The 19,867-nt window shown below is 41.5% G+C and overlaps 1 protein-coding gene across 3 annotated transcripts; it reads right to left on the bottom strand.

The window, feature by feature from the left end:
- Positions 1-308: 308 nt before the first annotated feature.
- On the bottom strand, positions 309-19,841 carry rnf122 (ring finger protein 122). 3 transcript variants are annotated; one of them, XM_055887758.1, is made up of 6 exons: positions 18,290-19,841; positions 13,804-13,964; positions 12,628-12,784; positions 3,453-3,540; positions 3,163-3,245; positions 309-2,101 (listed from the first exon to the last, which is right to left on the bottom strand). In XM_055887758.1, exons 2-6 carry the CDS (start codon positions 13,814-13,816, stop codon positions 1,987-1,989), a joined length of 456 nt encoding a protein of 151 aa, XP_055743733.1. In that variant the 5' UTR covers positions 13,817-13,964; positions 18,290-19,841; the 3' UTR covers positions 309-1,986. The 3 variants fall into 3 exon arrangements, with proteins under 3 accessions (XP_055743733.1, XP_055743732.1, XP_055743731.1); XM_055887757.1 differs by lacking the exon at positions 13,804-13,964 and having other exon boundaries at positions 3,163-3,242; XM_055887756.1 differs by lacking the exon at positions 13,804-13,964.
- Positions 19,842-19,867: the final 26 nt, after the last annotated feature.

The following is a 19,867-nucleotide window of genomic DNA, read 5'->3' on the forward strand; positions in this document are numbered from 1 at the left end:
TGGTACCATGAAATTGAGGAGAAAATGGGGTAAAAAATAAATAAAAATGATTTGGCCACTGAGAGGCCCCTGAGTGGTGCAGCTCTCTAAGGCACTCCATCACAGTGATAGAGATGTCACTGCACATCTGGGTTCAATCCCAGGCAGTATCACAACCGGCCGTGCTTGGGAGTCCTATAGGTTGGTGCACAATTGGCCCAGCGTCGTCTGGGATAGGATGTCATTGTAAATAAGAAATTGTTCTTAACAGACTTGCCTAGTTAAATAAATAAAAACAAATTGTCAATGCTACAGACATTTTTTTGAAGTCCACAATCAGCTTCTTTGTTTTGCTAACGTCGAGGGAGGGGTTGTTTCCTTGGCACCATGCCATCAGAGTGCCTACCTCCTCCCTGTAGGCTGTCTCGTCGTTGATCAGGCCTACTACTGTCATGTCGTCAGTAAACTTGATAATGGAGTTGTAACTGTCTGAGGCCACGCAGTCGTTGGTATACAGGAAATACAGGAGTGGACTGAGGACGCGCCCGTGTTGAGGACCAGTGTCGAGGAGGTAATGTTGCCCACCTTCTCCACCTGGGGGCGGCCCGTCAGGCAGTCCAGGACCCAGTTGCATAGGGAGTAGTGCTCAATTTAAGCAGTGCTTACTTGGTATGTGTTCGACTGGTAAAACAGTTTTAAAATACAGATTATTTCACAGAGATGTGCGAAAAGGAGCCATTAAACATCACGTAAAATAAATTGAAAGCATATTCTTCAAAGAGAGAGAATTACATACTGAGAAAAATGACATATGCTGTATTCCATCGGATGGAGTTGGTCTTGAGATATAATCACACAACATTGAAACTCTAAACTACTGTAACTTGCAAAGAACCCTTTGCTTTATAAAAGTAATGTCACAGGTATACTGCACCAGTAATACGACAGAAAACAGCAGGTGCATTGCCTTTGAGTTCTTAGATACCTCAATCTATTAATGTGATTGGCTAGGTATCAAATTTAGGCTAGGTATCAAATTCAGGATTTCTCCACATTTCAGAACCACAATAGTCTACTGAGCTAAAGCCTAGGCAATAATGCTGGGAGCTAAAATGAGTCTTCAGGTGTCAGGCAAGGTTATAAAACATGTGAACATGTTTCACTAAACCACCTGTGCAGTGCGATACACACATTGGTTGGCAGGAGGTATACAAAACACAGAGTGTCAGAGTGCAATACATCAAAAACTAACACCTTTCAGCCAAGAACAATAATGTTGTGGTGAGAGGGTGATGCACATCGCTCACATTGCCTTGGTCCATGTACAATAATAGAAAAAAAACATGTTATAAACAAAAAAGAAATATAACAAGTGACAAACCCAAACAGACTTCTCTGTGCGACAACACACACACACACACACACACACATGCCCATAGAACATCCCTTTGTATTTTCTCAACACCATGGTTCTTACAGTTCCACTCTTGTCTTTACACATTCAAATCAACTGCCTGCTCCTACACTCTCCAACTGTCTGGAGCTCTTCCCTCTTGCTGACTTTGGAACTAGAACTCACCTCTGAGGAAGTAAAAGACAGAAAGAAAGGAAAAGAGAGAAGGTGAGAAAATGAGTGTCAGAGAGAATTCAGAGTCAACAGAAGAAAAACAGAAATAGAGAGCGTGACAGAAAGGACAGAGAAGGCTAGTGAGAGAAAAAGGGGGAAAAAGACAGAAAAAGAGTGAGACAGTCAGAGACAAAGAGAAAGAGTCACTGGGTGAAGTGTGGGTAGCTGGAGACTGTGTGTGGTGTAGACTCATGTATGCAGCTCTGTGTTGGTTGCTAGGTAACAGAAGCTCTCACAGTCCTCTCCAGGTGGTAGCTAGGTTACACCATTTCACAGTCATCTGTGGGTGGTTTCTAGGATACACCAGACAATAGCGTTCACTTTCTATTGGTTGCTAGGTTACACCAGCTCACAGTGCCCACTCCATGCTTGTTGTTAGGTTACACCAGTTCGTCCAGTAGTGTTCCTATGCTGTTGCGCTGTTCTGGGGGTCCTGCAATGGTTTTGTTGCACATGGGGCACACACAGCGCACCTCCAGCCATTTCACCAGACACCTAAGAAACACACAGAAATTGTATAATTTGCTAAACATTCCAAGTAACTGTAATTTTTGACATCACAAAGGATACATCTGTAAAATTCAGTATAATTGATGACATCACAAAGGCTGAATCTGTCAAATTCAGTGTAATTGTTGACATTTAGAGCAACAGATAGCCTAGCGATTAGAGCGTTAGTCAGGCCAGTAACCGGAAAGTTGCTAGTTTGAATCGATAAATGATGGCAGTCCCTGGCCCATAGGAACATACAGAGATAAGCATACTATGAAATTGCTCCTCAATACCATCTGTTGTATATATTTAATGTATTACATGAATGGTGACCATAGCCCTTCCGAAAATACATTTAAATTGTGTTTTAATGCCATTTTTTCCCACCCTGCTCCATGTATTCAATGCAGGTAGCATAGTGGTTAAGTAACCGAAAGGTCGCCGGTTCGAATCTCCAAACTGACTAAGTGAAAAATCTGTCAATGTGCCCTTAAGCAAGGCACTTAACCCAAATTGCTCTGGATAAGTGGCTAAATGACAACAAAAAAATAATACATTTCAAATTTGACTTTACTTCTGGGCATTTGGTAGTTATTATGACGCATCTGGCAGTTCCTAACCTGGCCCTGACCCCACTCTCCGAAGGATGTCTTAGGGAGAGTTGTGATATGCACTTTTTTGGGGCTGGGGGGGGACGGGGATGACGACGACAAATATAAGTACCCTCCAAAATTATTATTATTATCACAAAGGAAACATCTGTAATATTAAGTCCAATTATGTCTAATTGATGACAGCACAAAGGTAGCAACGGATCATCACAAAGGGAATTCCAGAGCAAGAGAGAGTATCTAAAAAAAGAAAAACAATGTTGCACATTAAAGGGCTTCAAATGATATTCAGTGTTTACCAAGAGGTGCCTCTAGTCAGGCAAGTATTGTCTTCCTGTGACCTGGAAACATTTCATAACTGTGGGTATGTCAGTGACAAATCTCTCCATTCAAAAACTGTGTGCTGACTGAAATTAATGGAGGTGACCTCCTTCCTCCTAATATGGTACTCACTTCCTGTGAAAGGCATGTTGGCATGGCAACACTCCCAGCTCATCTTTGACTTTGAAGTCTTCCAGGCAAACAGCACACGTCTGCTGTAAGAGTGACAGCGACAGGAACACGACCAGAGGAGACACAGGGAAGGATATGTTGAGGGAGCAAGAGAGAGAACAAGAGAGAACGAGAGGCGAGGTTGAGGTGGCATCAGATATTTTTTATTATGTCCCACTATTATTGTTACTAGGACTGACAGACATTGTAACTATTCACAATCAGTAACGTTAAGTAGATTGTATTCTTACCCCATGGAGATTCAACTTCTTAGGGTCTCCTTTTAAAACCACCTCTCTGTAGCCAAACCTATCACTCTGGGCTTGGTGTCTTAGTTTACTGTAGGTGAACAAACACACAAAGTACAACCATTAGAGATGACCTACTGTATGTCATTGGTAAGAGTATGTTTTGCAAGCAGTCCCAGTCCCTCCCTTGTATTGGTCAGAGCAGTGAAGATAGTACACCTTCAGTAGAAAATGATTTACAATTGTTTGTATCAAACGGTGGTACGGGTATCAGTGAATGTAACCTTGACTTTACTTGTATAAAACAGTCTTCATTTTGATAAATCAATCATACTGTATATTATGTACATCAGTGAAGGAAGGGATGGACCATCCTCCTCAGTGAATTTCATAAAAATAGTGAAACAATATACATTGGGGAAAAAAAGTATTTAGTCAGCCACCAATTGTGCAAGTTCTCCCACTTAAAAAGAAGAGAGAGGCCTGTAATTTTCATCATAGGTACACTTCAACTATGACAGACAAAATGAGAAAAAAAATCCAGAAAATCACATTGTAGGATTTTTTATGAATTTATTTGCAAATTATGGTGGAAAATAAGTATTTGGTCACCTACAAACAAGCAAGATTTCTGGCTCTCACAGACCTGTAACTTCTTCTTTAAGAGGCTCCTCTGTCCTCCACTCGTTACCTGTATTAATGGCACCTGTTTGAACTTGTTATCAGTATAAAAGACACCTGTCCACAACCTCAAACAGTCACACTCCAAACTCCGCTATGGCCAAAACCAAAGAGCTGTCAAAGGACCCCAGAAACAAAATTGTAGACCTGCACCAGGCTGTGAAGACTGAATCTGCAATAGGTAAGCAGCTTGGTTTGAAGAAATCAACTGTGGGAGCAATTATTAGGAAATGGAAGACATACAAGACCACTGATAATCTCCCTCGATCTGGGGCTCCACACAAGATCTCACCCCGTGGGGTCAAAATGATCACAAGAACGGTGAGAAAAAATCCCAGAACCACACGGGGGGACCTAGTGAATGACTGCAGAGAGCTGGGACCAAAGTAACAAAGCCTACCATCAGTAACACACTACGCCGCCAGGGACTCAAATCCTGCAGTGCCAGACGTGTCCCCCTGCTTAAGCCAGTACATGTCCAGGCCCGTCTGAAGTTTGCTAGAGAGCATTTGGATGATCCAGAAGAAGATTGGGAGAATGTCATATGGTCAGATGAAACCAAAATATAACTTTTTGGTAAAAACTCAACTCGTCGGGTTTGGAGGACAAAGAATGCTGAGTTGCATCCAAAGAACACCATACCTACTGTGAAGCATGGGGGTGGAAACATAGCACTGAAAGCATAAACTACAGATAGCTAGCACTGCTGTGAATACAATGTGGTGAGTGGTTGACTCAAAAGAGAAAGAAAATAGTTTAAAAGTTTCTTCCAAAATTAAAAAGAAGCAAGAGAAAGAAAAAAGATAGTTACAGTATATTTGGTTGTATTTTAAAAAAAAAATTACTTTAAAAATTTAGCTAGCTAGTTTATCTGACACTGGAACTTCTCCAAGTCAAGGTATTTATTGCCACTGTGGCCTGCCAGTGTAAACTGCTTGCTGACTGTACTGCATGATTGTAGCTGGTTTACCAATGTGTTCGTTCTAGTAGCTATGTTGACCATGACAATGATGTAGGCTGTGTGTAGTGGTTAGCAGTCATGACATGAAGGTTTGGCTTGGAAAGTGTTTTTTCGCCTGGTCACAGACAGCTGATGTATTCTGCACTGAAGTTCACAAGAGAAGGGAAAAGGTGAGAGGAGGTGAGCGCATAGATATTTGCGAGAAGGAATTATATATACAACGAGCAAATTGGTCATCCTGTTTTTTGTGGCGGTTATGAAAGTGAACTGGGTTTGCATGTGATCAGCGGTGTATTTATTTAGCCGATTCTATTCAAAAACATTTCTTAAATGGAAGCAAACGGAACGGGGATAAACATACCTGAATTTGTCCAATAGAAACTCACATTTGCAACTGTTGGACTAATGATTATACCCTAGATCAGCTAGATGCAGGCAAGAGTGTTCTCACCTTGATTACTCAAAATTCTCTCGACCTGTGCACCTACGTTGTAAACGTTCATTCATAGGCTAGGTTGTAGCAACCTCATGGTGGGTATAGGGAACATTTTAGTATCATGTAGAAGCCTAAAGCTATCGATGTTACATTGAACTGGGTGAATGGAATATGAATGACAGTCATCCAATATGCTGTAATAGAAATAAGGCCATGCTCATCAAAAAAAGAATCCTCCTCCCTAATCTTAAACAGCACCAACCGCCACTGGTGTACATACTAGTTTCTTTCTACTTTTTGTTACTTTTTTACTTCTGTATTTTGAATGTTTTTCTTGATTGATATTGTACTCCATTGTTGAGGAGTTAGCAAGCAACCATTTCACTGTACCGTGTGCACGTGTCTACCCAGTTCACTACATTCTTTAAGGCCTGGGAAAACTCCATGTATATAAAGCAAATATCCTCACATTGTTCTACATGGTGCAATGTTATCAGTCATCAACAACACTAAATTGATCAAAACAACAACTATAGTGCTTGGCTGGGCTACTTACAAATGTCCTGTCATTTTGGGGCAGATTAAATGCATGCACGCAAACACACACACACACACACACGTATAAAAAAATAAAGAAAAAAAACTGCCATAGCAAGGACCCCAAAAATAAGAGACACAGTTAGCGAAGTGATAAAGATCTGCTCTCCATTGTTTAAGTTGGAAAATTATTTAGGGGCCTGGGAAGCGCAGTGCACTCATTACGTGTGTGTGTGTGTGTGTGTGTGTAACAATTTGGCTTTGACAATGTGATTCATTATCTACAGGTAAATATTTACTTGGCCATACAGAGAATCACATACCCTATTTGCATTCTTAGGAGTTCATATTCAAAAACGGCAGTTAATTAAACAGTCCATCGTTCACACTTGCGCAACAAATATTAACCGAGTTGTCAGAACAATGACAATATCCCCACTTCTCTATTGACTACCCTCTCTCCCTCGCTTTCTACTCTGATGAATATAGAACAACAAATGGAACAACACAAAATACACAAAGTGAAATGAAATACCATGTCTATCTGAGATTAGTCTAGAAGCGGTTTATATGATTTGTCCTAGATTCTTCCAGTCAGAGCTATTTTGTTTTGTTGTTTAATGAACCCCAGCTTATTATAAAATGGGCCCTCAGCCTGGATGACAGGTATCATTATTGCCAGATGACACTGTGGAGAATGCTTTTCTTTCCTTTTCACTAAGGGTTATGTTCAAACCCAGCACTAACAGCAGCAACTGTCATTGTGTATTGCGGCACCAGAGTTTTCCATCAAGCAAATTTGAATATACAGTAATCAATCAATTTTATTTTATATAGCCCTTCGTACATCAGCTAATATCTCGAAGTGCTGTACAGAAACCCAGCCTAAAATCCCAAACAGCTAGTAATGCAGGTGTAGAAGCACGGTGGCTAGGAAAAACTCCCTAGAAAGGCCAAAACCTAGGAAGAAACCTAGAGAGGAACCAGGCTATGAGGGGTGGCCAGTCCTCTTCTGGCTTAGTACCAGTCAAAAGTTGACACGCCTACTCATTCCAGGGTTCTTCTTTATTTGGACTATTTTGTACATTGTAGAATAATAGTGAAGACATCAAAACTATAAAGTAACAAAGTATTCTTCAAAGTAGCCACTCTTTGCCTTGATGACAGCTTTGCACACTCTTGGCTTCACCTGGAATGCTTTTGAAATGTCTTGAAGGAGTTACCCACATACAGTTGAAGTCGGAACCTACACTTAGGTTGGAGTCATTAACACTCGTTTTTCAACCACTCCATAAATATCTTGTTAACAAACTATAGTTTCGCCAAGTCGGTCAGGACATCTACTTTGTGCGTGACACAAGTCATTTTCTTCAACAATTGTTTACAGACAGATTATTTCACCGTATCACAATTCCAGTGGGTCAGAAGATTACATACACTAAGTTGACTGTGCCTTTAAAAAGCTTTGAAAATTCCAAACAATTATGTCATGGCTTTAGAAGCTTCGGATAGGCTAATTGACAGAATTTGAGTACATTGGAGGTGTACCTGTGGATGCATTTCAATGCCTAACTTCAAACTCAGTGCCTCTGCTTGAAATCATGGGAAAATCAAAAAAAATCAGCCAAGAGCTCAGAAAAAAAATTGTAGACCTCCACAAGACTGGTTCATCCTTGGGAGCAATTTCCAAACATCTGAAGGTACCACGTTCATCTGTACAAACAATAGTACGCAAGTTTAAACACCATGGGACCACGCAGCCATCATACCGCTCAGGAAGGAGACGCGTTCTGTCTCCTAGAGATGAACGTACTTTGGTGCGAAAAGTGCAAATCAATCCCAGAACAACAGCAAAGGACCTTGTGAAGATGCTGGAGGAAACAGGTAAAAAAGTATCTATATCCACAGTAAAACGAGTCCTATTTCAACATAACCTGAAAGGCCGCTCAGCACGGAAGAAGCCACAGCTCCAAAACCGCCATAAAAAAGCCAGACTACGGTTTGCAACTGCACATGGAGACAAAGATCGTACTTTTTGGAGAAATGTCCTATGGTCTGATGAAACAAAAATAGAACTCTTTGGCCATAATGACCATCGTTATGTTTGGAGGAAAAAGGGGGAGGCCTGCAAGTCGAAGAACACCATGCCAACCGTGAAGCAGGGGGGTGGCAGCATCATGTTGTGGGGGTGCTTAGCTGCAGGAGGGACTAGTGCACTTCACAAAATAGAGGTCATCATGAGGATGGAAAATTATGTGGATATATTGAAGCAACATCTCAAGACATCAGTCAGGAAGTTAAATCTTGGTCACAAATGGGTCTTCCAAATGGACAATGACCCCAAGCATACTTCCAAAGTTGTAGCAAAATGGCTTAAGGACAACAACGTCAAGGTATTGGAGTGGCTATCACAAAGTCCTGACCTCAATCTCATAGAAGATTTGTGGGCAGAACTGAAAAAGCATGTGCCAGCAAGGAGGCCTACAAACCTGACTCAAACCTGACCCATAATATAGACTTGGTCTTTTACCAAATAGTGCTATCTTCTGTATACCCCCCTACTTTGTCAGAACACAACTGATTGTCTCAAACGCTTTAAGAAGTAAAGAAATTCCACAAATTAACTCTTAACAAATGCATTCCATGAGACCAGCTCATGAAGCTGGTTGAGAGAATGCCAAGAGCGTGCAAAGCTGTTATCAAGGCAAAGGTTGGCTACTTTGAAGAATCTCAAATATAAAATAAACTCAGCAAAAAAAGAAACATCCTCTCACTGTCAACTGCGTTTATTTTCAGCAAACTTAACATGTGTAAATATTTGTATGGACATAACAAGATTCAACAACTGAGACATAAACTGAACAAGTTCAACAGACATGTAACTAACAGAAATGGAATAATGTGTCCCTGAACAAAGGGGGAGTCAAAATCAAAAGTAACAGTCAGTATCTGGTGTGGCCACCAGCTGCATGAAGTACTGCAGTGCATCTCCTCCTCATGGACTGCACCAGATTTGCCAGTTCTTGCTGTGAGATGTTACCCAACTCTTCCACCAAGGCACCTGCAAGTTCCCAGACATTTCTGGGGGGGAATGGCCCTAGCCCTCACCCTCCGATCCAACAGGTCCCAGACATGCTCGATGGGATTGAGATCCAGGCTCTTCGCTGGCCATGGCAGAACACTGACATTCCTGTCTTGCATGAAATCACGCACAGAACGAGCAGTATGGCTGGTGGCATTGTCATGCTGGAGGGTCATGTCAGGATGAGCCTGCAGGAAGGATACCACATGAGGGAGGAGGATGTCTTCCCTGTAAGGCACAGCGTTGAGACTGCCTGCAAACAAGCTCAGTCCGATGATGCTGTGACACACCGCCCCAGACCACGACGGACCCTCCACCTCCAAATCGATCCCGCTCCAGAGTACAGGCCTCGGTGTAATGCTCATTCCTTCAACGATAAACGCTAATCCGACCATCACCCCTGGTGAGACAAAACCGCGACTCGACAGTGAAGAGCACTTTTTGCCAGTCCCGTCTGGTCCAGCGACGGTGGGTTTGTGCCCATAGGCGACGTTGTTGCCGGTGATGTCTGGTGAGGACCTGCCTTACAACAGGCCTACAAGCCCTCAGTCCAGCCTCTCAGCCTATTGAGGACAGTCTGAGCACTGATGGAGGGATTAGGCGTTCCTGGTGTAACTCGGGCAGTTGTTGTTGTCATGCTGTATCTGTCCCGCAGGTGTGATGTTCGGATGTACCGATCCTGTGCAGGTGTTGTTACACGTGGTATGCCACTGCGAGGACGATCAGCTGTCCGTCCTGTCTCCCTGTAGCGCTGTCTTAGGCGTCTCACAGTACAGACATTGCAATTTTTTGCCCTGGCCACATCTGCATTCCTCATGCCTCCTTGCAGCATGCCTAAGGCACGTTCACGCAGATGAGCAGGGTCCCTGGGCATCTTTCTTTTGGTGTTTTTCAGAGTCAGTAGAAAGGCCTATTTAGTGTCCGAAGTTTTCATAACTGTGACCTTAATTGCCTACCGTCTATAAGCTGTTAGTGTCTTAAAACCTGTTGAGGACAGAGGGCGCTGTTTTCACTTTGGGGGAAAATCGTGCCCAATTTAAACGGCCTCGTACTAAATTCTTGCTCGTACAATATGCATATTATTATTACTATTGGATAGAAAACACTCTCTAGTTTCTAAAACCGTTTGAATTATATCTGTGAGTAAAACAGAACTCCTTTTGCAGCAAACTTCCTGACAGGAAGTGGAAAATCTGAAATCGATGCACTGTTCTAGGGCCTGCCTACTAAAGTCCTTGATATGTATTAGTTCAGATGCACTTCATACGTCTTCCACTAGATGTCGACAAGCAGTGAGAGAAGAAATTGAGTGTGTAACTTGATCTGGGCTCGAATAATAGCTCTTGGCATGACGTGTCACCAGTTTCCTGTTTTCTGGAGAGCGCGAGAAGGGACCTGGATTTGCCTTCTGATAAGCTGTCGTTATGGACGACTAACATCTCCGGCTTTGATTTTATTTGATACATGTGACAATATCATCGTAAAGTATGTTTTTTCATTATAGTTTAATCAGATTATTGAAATTTTTTCGGGAGTTTTGCCGTGTTCCGTTCTCTGAGTTTGTTGACGATTGCTAAATCGAGAGGGAAAAAGACCGTTCTAAAACCAAACAACGATTGTTCTGGAAAAGGACCCCTTGTACAACATTCTGATGGAAGATCAGCAAAAGTAGGACCCATTTTATGATGTTATTTCATATATCTGTCGTACATGTGAACTAGTCGTTTGCGCCCAGAGTTTGGGAACTCTCTCGCTATACCTAAGCTGGATGTCGTAATTAAGTTATTTTTAGAATTCTAACACGGCGATTGCGATAAGAACTAGTGTATCTATCATTTCCTATACAACATGTATTTTTTAGTTATGTTTATGAATAGTTATTTGGTCAGAATATGTGTGTCAGAAAAAGTATCAGAAAAATATCCGGACGTTGTGGGAAAAAGATGCTACGTTAGCACAATGTATAACCACTGATTTCAGCTCTAAATATGCACATTTTCGAACAAAACATAAGTGTATGTATAACCTGATGTTATAGGACTGTCATCTGATGAAGCTTATCAAGGTTAGTCAAAAATTATATATCTTTTGCTGGTTTATTCGCTATCGCTAACGTGCCTATTGCTATCGCTAACGGGCCTTGATGAATGAATGCGGTAGTGTGGTAGGCTATTGTAGTAAGCTAATATAATGCTATATTGTGTTTTCGCTGTAAAACACTTAAAAAATCGGAAATATTGGCTGGATTCACAAGATGTTTGTCTTTAATTTGCTGTACACCATCGATTTTTCAGAAATGTTTTATGATGAGTATTTAGGTATTTGACGTTGGTGTCTGTAATTACTCTGGCTGCTTCGGTCCTATTTGTGATGGTAGCTGCAATGTAAAACTGATTTATACCTCAAATATGCAAATTTTTCGAACAAAACATAGATTTATTGTATAACATGTTATAAGACTGTCATCTGATGAAGTTGTTTCTTGGTTGGTTCTTGGTTAGTTAGGTTGGCTTTGTGCATGCTACCTGTGCTGTGAAAAATGTCTGTCCTTTTTTGTATTTGGTGGTGAGCTAACATAAATATATGTGGTGTTTTCGCTGTAAAACATTTTAAAAATCGGACATGTTGACTGGATTCACAAGATGTGTATCTTTCATTTGCTGTATTGGACTTGTTCATGTGTGAAAGTTAAATATTTAAAAAAAATATCTTTTGAATTTCGCGCTCTGCCTTTTCAGTGGAATGTGGGAGGAGTTCCGCTAGTGGAACGCCAGAGCCAGACAGGTTAACGACCGTTCCACAGGTGCATGTTCATTAATTGTTTATGGTTCATTGAATAAGCATGGAAAACAGTGTTTAAACCCTTTACAATGAAGATCTGTGAAGTTATTTGGGTTTTTATATCTTTGAAAGACAGGGTCCTGAAAAAGGGACGTTTCTTTTTTAGCTGAGTTTATATTTTGATTTGTTTAATACTATGTGATTCCATGTTTTATTTCATAGTTTTGATGTCTTCACTATTATTCTACAATGTAGGAAATAGTACAAATAAAGAAAAAAAAACCTTGAATGAGTAGGTGTGTCCAAACCTTTGACTAGCACTGTTTCCTTTAGCCTACCACCATATAACAATACAGAAAATACAATACCGCTACACACTTAAGTCAGATGTACAGTAATATACAGCGGGTTTTGGTGTTCTCAAGGGTGTTACGTTGAACCCTGCTCCCCTAGCTCCAGTGACGTCTGTCCTCACACTGTGGCAGGCAGCTTCCTGCCGCCTCATTTCCTCACAGTCGTCCCCTCAGCTCATCAGAGAGTTCATTGTCAACAGAAGGAAATGTTAGCTCTCTCTCAACAGGAAAAGGTATCATAGAGGTGAGCATGTGGACTGCTCTGACAGCATGTCTGTGTGGATGTCTCTTACCCTCATCTGCAGCCAACTGACCCACTATTCTATTCCACTCTGTGCAAAGTTCACCTGATGAAGTAACAGCAGAAGATGAGGCTGAGGATGAAGATGAAGATGCCTGTTCCGAAGATGATCATGTAGATGTTGAGGGGCAGGTCCTGGAAGGTGATGGGAGGCATGGTGCACGACTTGTTGGAGTAGACCAGTCCCAGACCACAAAAGCACCCTACATAGGGGACGAGAAAAGTGTTTAGAACATAGTAGCACCCTACACAGGGGACAAGTGTAGTGTTATGACCATAGAAACACCATTGGGACAAGTATAGTGTTAAAGAGGCATCCTCCACAGATTATAAGTACACATGCACATTGTATGAATGAAGCACACATTTATGAATCTCACACATTCAGCACCCTCACAGTGCTGAGAATTAAGAGGCATCCTGCAGAGGCAACAAGCACAATTTTGAGAACACAGAGGCATGTTAAAAGGGAATAAATATAGGGTTTAGACTATAGACACACACTAACACACACACACTGCCATCACAGCTGAGGGTCAGGGTTAACAGTGCTGCAGCTGTGTCCACCTCTGATACAGACGAAAGCACACACACACAGACCACACACACACCTCTGTCTATACCTCACTCTCTCTCAAAGAAAGTACAACGACCATGGCATCGCTGCTCCATGAAAGACCATGCAATCTCCACTCCATGAAAGAACATGGCATCTCTGCTCCAAGACAATGGTACACAACACAACAGTATCTAGGCAACTAATCTACATCATACAAGGCATATCCTGATTTCTAAGACTTATAACAGAACTAATTGTTTGATTTGGCAGCATTGTTTGGAGAAAATGGCTTGATGTCTGCAGGAAGCCCTGATTGAGAAAGACAAACAAGGGAATACTCTGACAAAACATACAAGGTCCTGAAAGGTGGTGGTCAACTGCATTTAAATTAAATCAACTCAGAAGAACAGGCCAAGGAGACAAACAGAATGTCCAATTCCAAGGTTGGTGGACATTAGTTGTTGAATTGGACAGAGAAGTGTACTAATGCTTCTGCCAAGACCTTTCTGTTTCAGGATGTAGTGTGCTTGCCCGTTAACGGCAGGGTTGAGGGACTGCTCTGGCCGTTCACCCTAAATTGCTACTTACACATCAAAGACATGCATCTACATAGAAATAGAACTATGAGATCATTTGATTCTATTTTTATGTGCATATATTCACCAATGAAATCCATGCAGAGAAGGTTAGTCCGCCCACGTGCGTGTGTTGTCTGTAGCCCATCTGTGTGTGTCAATTAGACCACATTATCACTGAAGCATTCAAGTCGGTCGATGACCAGTTTAAGGTCAGGGGGGAAGATAGAACCGGGACAGGGAGAGGAACTGTGGGGGAGAGAGGAAGGCTGACCGTGAGGAATTAATGAGACACGGGTAGGCTGACAGAGAGGTCTTTGTGTGAGCCAGGTCAAATGAACCCTACTGCAAGTTTGAACTAGAGCCACTTCAATTCACAGAAAGTTTTTGGTGGCATTTTAATTAAATCAGAGATATTGTTCCATGAGACACTGTTAATTCATTGACCTCTGATATACACTGCTCAAAAAAATAAAGGGAACACTTAAACAACACAATGTAACTCCAAGTCAATCACACTTCTATGAAATCAAACTGTCCACTTAGGAAGCAACACTGATTGACAATAAATTTCACATGCTGTTGTGCAAATGGAATAGACAAAAGGTGGAAATTATAGGCAATTAGCAAGACACCCCCAAAAAAGGAGTGATTCTGCAGGTGGTGACCACAGACCACTTCTCAGTTCCTATGCTTCCTGGCTGATGTTTTGGTCACTTTTGAATGCTGGCGGTGCTCTCACTCTAGTGGTAGCATGAGACGGAGTCTACAACCCACACAAGTGGCTCAGGTAGTGCAGTTCATCCAGGATGGCACATCAATGCGAGCTGTGGCAAAAAGGTTTGCTGTGTCTGTCAGCGTAGTGTCCAGAGCATGGAGGCCCTACCAGGAGACAGGCCAGTACATCAGGAGACGTGGAGGAGGCCGTAGGAGGGCAACAACCCAGCAGCAGGACCGCTACCTCCGCCTTTGTGCAAGGAGGTGCACTGCCAGCGCCCTGCAAAATGACCTCCAGCAGGCCACAAATGTGCATTAGGATTCTCTCTCTCAATGAGACTGAAGAGCTTTCTCTCTCTTTACCTCTTTTTATCTCTTTACTTTAGCCCTAAGGCAGCCTTTCTCAATAGCAAGACTATGCTCACTGAGTCTGAACATAGTCAAAGCTTTCCATAAGTTTGGGCCAGTCACAGTGGTCAGGTATTCTGCCACTGTGTACTCTCTGTCTAGGGCCAAATAGCGTTCTAGTTTGCTATGTTTTTTTGTTAATTCTTTCCAATGTGTCAAGTAATGATCTTATTGTTTTCTCATGATTTGTTTGGGTCTAATTGTGTTGTTGTCCTGGGGCTCTGTGGGGTCTGTTTGTGTTTGTGAACAGAGCCCCATGACCTGCTTGCTTAGGGGATTCTTCTCCAGGTTCATCTCTCTGTAGGTAATGGCTTTGTTATGGAAGGTTTGGGAATCGCTTCATTTTAGGTGGTTGTAGAATTTAACGGCTCTTTTCTGCATTTTGATCTTTAGCAGGTATATGCCGAATTCTGCTCTGCATGCATTACTTGGTGTTTTACATTGTACAGAGAGGATATTTTTTGCAGAATTCTGCATGCAGTCTCAATTTGATGTTTGTCCAATTATGTGAATTCTTGGTTGGTGAGCGGACCCCAAAACTCACAACCATAAAGGGCAATGGGTTCTATAACTGATTCAAGTATTTAATGCCAGATCCTAATTGGTATGTTGAATTTTATGTTCCTTTTGATGGCATAGAAGGCCCTTCTTGCCTTGTCTCTCAGATCGTTCACAGCTTTGTGGAAGTTACCTGTGACGCTGATGTTTAGGCCGAGGTACGTGTCGTTTTTTGTGTGCACTAGGGCAACGGTGTCTAGATGCAATTTTGAAACACCATTATTTTTTTTCTTACTGAGATTTAATGTCATCAATGTTTTTAGAGCAATATGCCAGTGACACACACACACACCAGCTACACACTCCTCTACAGCTGAACTCTAGGTGGACTAGGGTTACTGTCGTGAATGAGACCAGGTTGATTGTCTCTTTGTTTTTGGTTGGTGTCGTGACACTGTTTCTGTGTGGTTACAGCATTCTCATCATATCTGGACATGTCAAAAGGAGAGTGTAGAATCATAGAGAACAGTGGTAAACTGGATAAAGAGAAATATGTTGGTCTAGTTCTGAACACACACACAAGGTGACTCACCAAGCAATCTTATTCCTCTGTTAAGGGGACGTCTATTAGACATGGCCCTGTGTGTGTGTGTGTGTGTGTGTGTGTGTGTGTGTGTGTGTGTGTAACAGATATTGTTTCATGAGGGGGGCTAAAGTAGAGAGAAAAAGAGGTAAAGAGAGAGAAAGCTCTTCAGTCTCATTGAGAGAGAGAAGTAGAAAGAGTTATTGTCTATGTATTCATATCTGTTCACAGTTGATGAAACATATCACCTGTGATGCCTCTGCACTCAGACTCAAATGTGGGCCGTACATGAATGCATCTGTATGTGTGTGTGTGTGCACTAGCTGACTGACTGTGAGGAGCCCCCCATGACCAATGACCTATATTGGCACTCTCCAGAGGGACCCCCGTTGCCATGGCACCAGAGCCAGATGATGCATAGAGAACCCTGCTTTAACATTCTGAATGCATAACTGTTCTCCCGCTGTTATATATTCTGAATCTAGAACTGTTCTCCTGTTCTGACAGTCTCATTCTCAAACTGTTCCCCTGCTCTAACATTCTCAGTCCAGAACTGCTCCTCTATTCTAACATTGTAAATCTAAAACTGTGGCACTAATGTTCTCAATCTAGAGCTGAGCTGATTTCTCAATGAGCCATTAACATTTTCATAAAAGGTAAAGGCTTGGGTAGTGGGTAGTAATGACTTTTGCAGATTTAAGGAGAGGTTTGATGACTACACTCACACAAGGCTTTTACTGCTGCCTCCTTTTACAGACAGAGCTTCAATCAAATATTAATCAGCTCACATGAGCACAAGCATTCATCTGTGCTTTCAAGAAAAGTAAAAGATGAGAACCACACGCAGATCAGTCTGTGTACAGTACATGTAAGACACTAGAAACAACCACTTATCTAGCCCAGCCATGAGGGTTGCTGAAGGTCCACCCTCTGCACCTGCTCTTAAAAATCCTCCGATCATAAGTATTCTCATTTGGGGAGCATGTTAGGATTTCTAAACCAGCTGTATACTGCCATAGATGGCATTTAGTGATGCCGAATACTAGTAGATACGTGTAATGTGGTGTCAGCCAATTTAATAGCATATGTTTTTTTCTGGATGCTATCATTCCTGGCCACAGCAGGTAACATTTTGTAGGCCTCCTGTAGTTGCATGGAATTCTAATCTCCTGACCTACAAAATGAGGATATACTTGCCTGGTTGCCAGTCTGGTTCCACTTCCAGCTCCTTTGTCATTGTCATGTTATTATGGCTATAGAGATATACAGTAACTCTCCAGGAATACAAATCACCTCTGTATTGTGACCTAAAGAGATAGTAATAGATCCTGGTATTGGCTGAGTGTGGAGATTCTCCTCCTCAAATTCAATCATCACTAAATGTCACGAAAGTTTGTGTCAAGGCCATGAGAAACAACACTAATACTGTGAGGAGTGTTTGGCATGACATTCAGAGGAGGCCAAACGGTCTGGCATACCTTGTCTTGGTCTGCACCCTGATGGAGCCTTTAAATCAGAAACATGTTTATTTTATTTTTAAACATCTTCCCAAACGTCCATTTTTTGTCAAACAGTGGCTGCATATATTTTATAGATCTAGGCATGATATTCAGTCCTAGATATCTCAGAATAGCATGTGTACTCCAATCTATATTCATAGTTTATAAATTCAAAAATTAGAGTGCTGCAAAATTAATGTAAAATAAAGAGTACAAATACTTGAACTAGCCCAAACACTGGACCATTAAGAGAATGAAGAAATGTTGTGAATTCTAAACATCTTCATTCTCCAACCACACCACTTTGAAGTTCGCCACAGCTCTTTCTAAGAGAATCAATGAGATTACATGAAAGTTGCAGAGGATGGTAAGAATCATGAACAAGGAACATCAAGCAGCAATAAGAAAGCAATGAGATTACATGACAAATAATGAAGGGATGAATTGTTGAAATAGCAATACAGGTCAAGCCCAGTTTGAGTGGATCCCCTATAGTCAATAAACGTTGATAGCAAGAGCACTGAATAAATAGAATATGACTGTGTGAATACATAATGGATGATAGCCTAGACTACCAGTTTCAATATTGCCATTTAAAATTTGACCAATCCCACTTGAAAGCCATAGTGGCACAAATATATTCAACTGTAGGCTAATACAATTAAAGAAAACGACCATACATTGTATTGCAAAATAATATTTATGTATTCAATCTCCTTCATTCTTGCCAAATTAAAAATATCAACCAAATAGAATAAATTATTTTTATTTTTTTATAGTCCAATAACACTTGAAATAAGAGTTGAATAGTCCTTCGCATTTATCACATAAAATTTCGGTCAACATCAGAGAAAAATATTAACGCTCACCGTTAAACCACTGAAACGGGTGCATCAATGCACCGGAGGTGGTCCTGTATGAGAAAGGATTCGTGTTTATCAACAAACGGTTGATGCTACAGTGGCCGTAGGGCTTGTCCGCCGTATATGCAGTTGGCTCTATTCAAATCACCTTATGATTCGATATCCAGCCCAAAATAGAAAATATAGCATATATCCAATAAAAACACCGTATGGCGCCAAATGTAGCCTATCAGTAAAGTTCTTGGCGTAAAGGCAAAATGGAGCGATAAATTACACTGCGGTTCATCGTTAAGATACTGGTGTCGTTGCTAACTACGAAAATACATTTCAGCCTTCCACAGTTCAAAAAAATAGGCTACCACTGATTTACCCTTCAATAATTGGATATATTCGCAAGCTGCTTCAAACCAATGACTGTATATAACTGACCCAGCGTCTGTGGAGAGAACGCTGGATCAGTTATTCCTACCCCCTCCAAAAAAGAAGCGATAGACATCCAGATGGTCCAATCGCTACCTGCCCTGGACCCACTTGGAAGGTTTCCACTAGATAGCACAGCCATAAAGTCAAGATTGGTTATATTGTAAAAAATCATGAAAACAAAAATGTGCTTTTTGGTCTTAACTTAAGGTTAGGATTATGCATAAGGTTAGCAGTGTGTTTAAGGCTAGGGTAAACGATAGGGTTAGGATTAAAATATCATTTTAAGAAGACATATTGTAGAAATAGGCGGGGTTTTTCTTTGTGGCTGTGGTAACTAATGACGACCCGTTGGTGACCTCGTTGTGTTGTGACGGCGCGGGTGGATTTTTTTTTGTTTGATTTAATTAACTAGGCAAGTCAGTTAAGAACAAATTCTTATTTACAATGTCAGCCTACAAAAAGGCAAAATGGGACGGGGGCTGGGGGCGAGGATAAAGAATATAGGACAAAACACACATACATACACTACATGAAGAGAGATCTAAGACTGGATGGATGGGTCGTAGGCTCGCATACGATGTTATTATACTGAACAAAAATATAAACGCAGCCTGCAACAATTTCAAGGATGTTACTTTAGTTACAGTTCATATAAGGAAATCAGGCAATTTACATAAATTCATTAGGCCCTAATCTATGAATTTCACATGACTGGGAAAACAGATATGCATCTGTTGGTCACAGATACCTTAAAAAATGTGCCTCATGATCTTGTCACGGTATTTCTGTGCATTCAAATGACCATTGATAAAATGCAACTGTGTTCGTTGTCTGTAGCTTATACCTGCCCATACCATAACCCCACAATGGGGCACTCTGTTCACAAAGTTGACATCAGCAAACCGCTCGCCCCCTCACAACCGCACATACTGCCAAATTCTCTCAAAAGACTTGAGTGGCTTATGGTAGAGAAATGAACATTAAATTCTTTGGCAACAGCTCTGGTGGAAATTCCTGCAGTCAGCATGCTAATTGCACACTCCATCAAAACTTGAGACATCTGTGGTATTGTGTTGTGTGACAAAACAGCACATTTTGAGTGGCCTTTTATTGTCCCCAGTACAAGGTGCATCTGTGTAATGATCATGCTGTCTAATCAGC

The sequence above is a fragment of the Salvelinus fontinalis genome, chromosome 28, assembly GCF_029448725.1.
Source record: "Salvelinus fontinalis isolate EN_2023a chromosome 28, ASM2944872v1, whole genome shotgun sequence".
Taxonomy (NCBI): Eukaryota; Metazoa; Chordata; class Actinopteri; order Salmoniformes; family Salmonidae; genus Salvelinus; species Salvelinus fontinalis.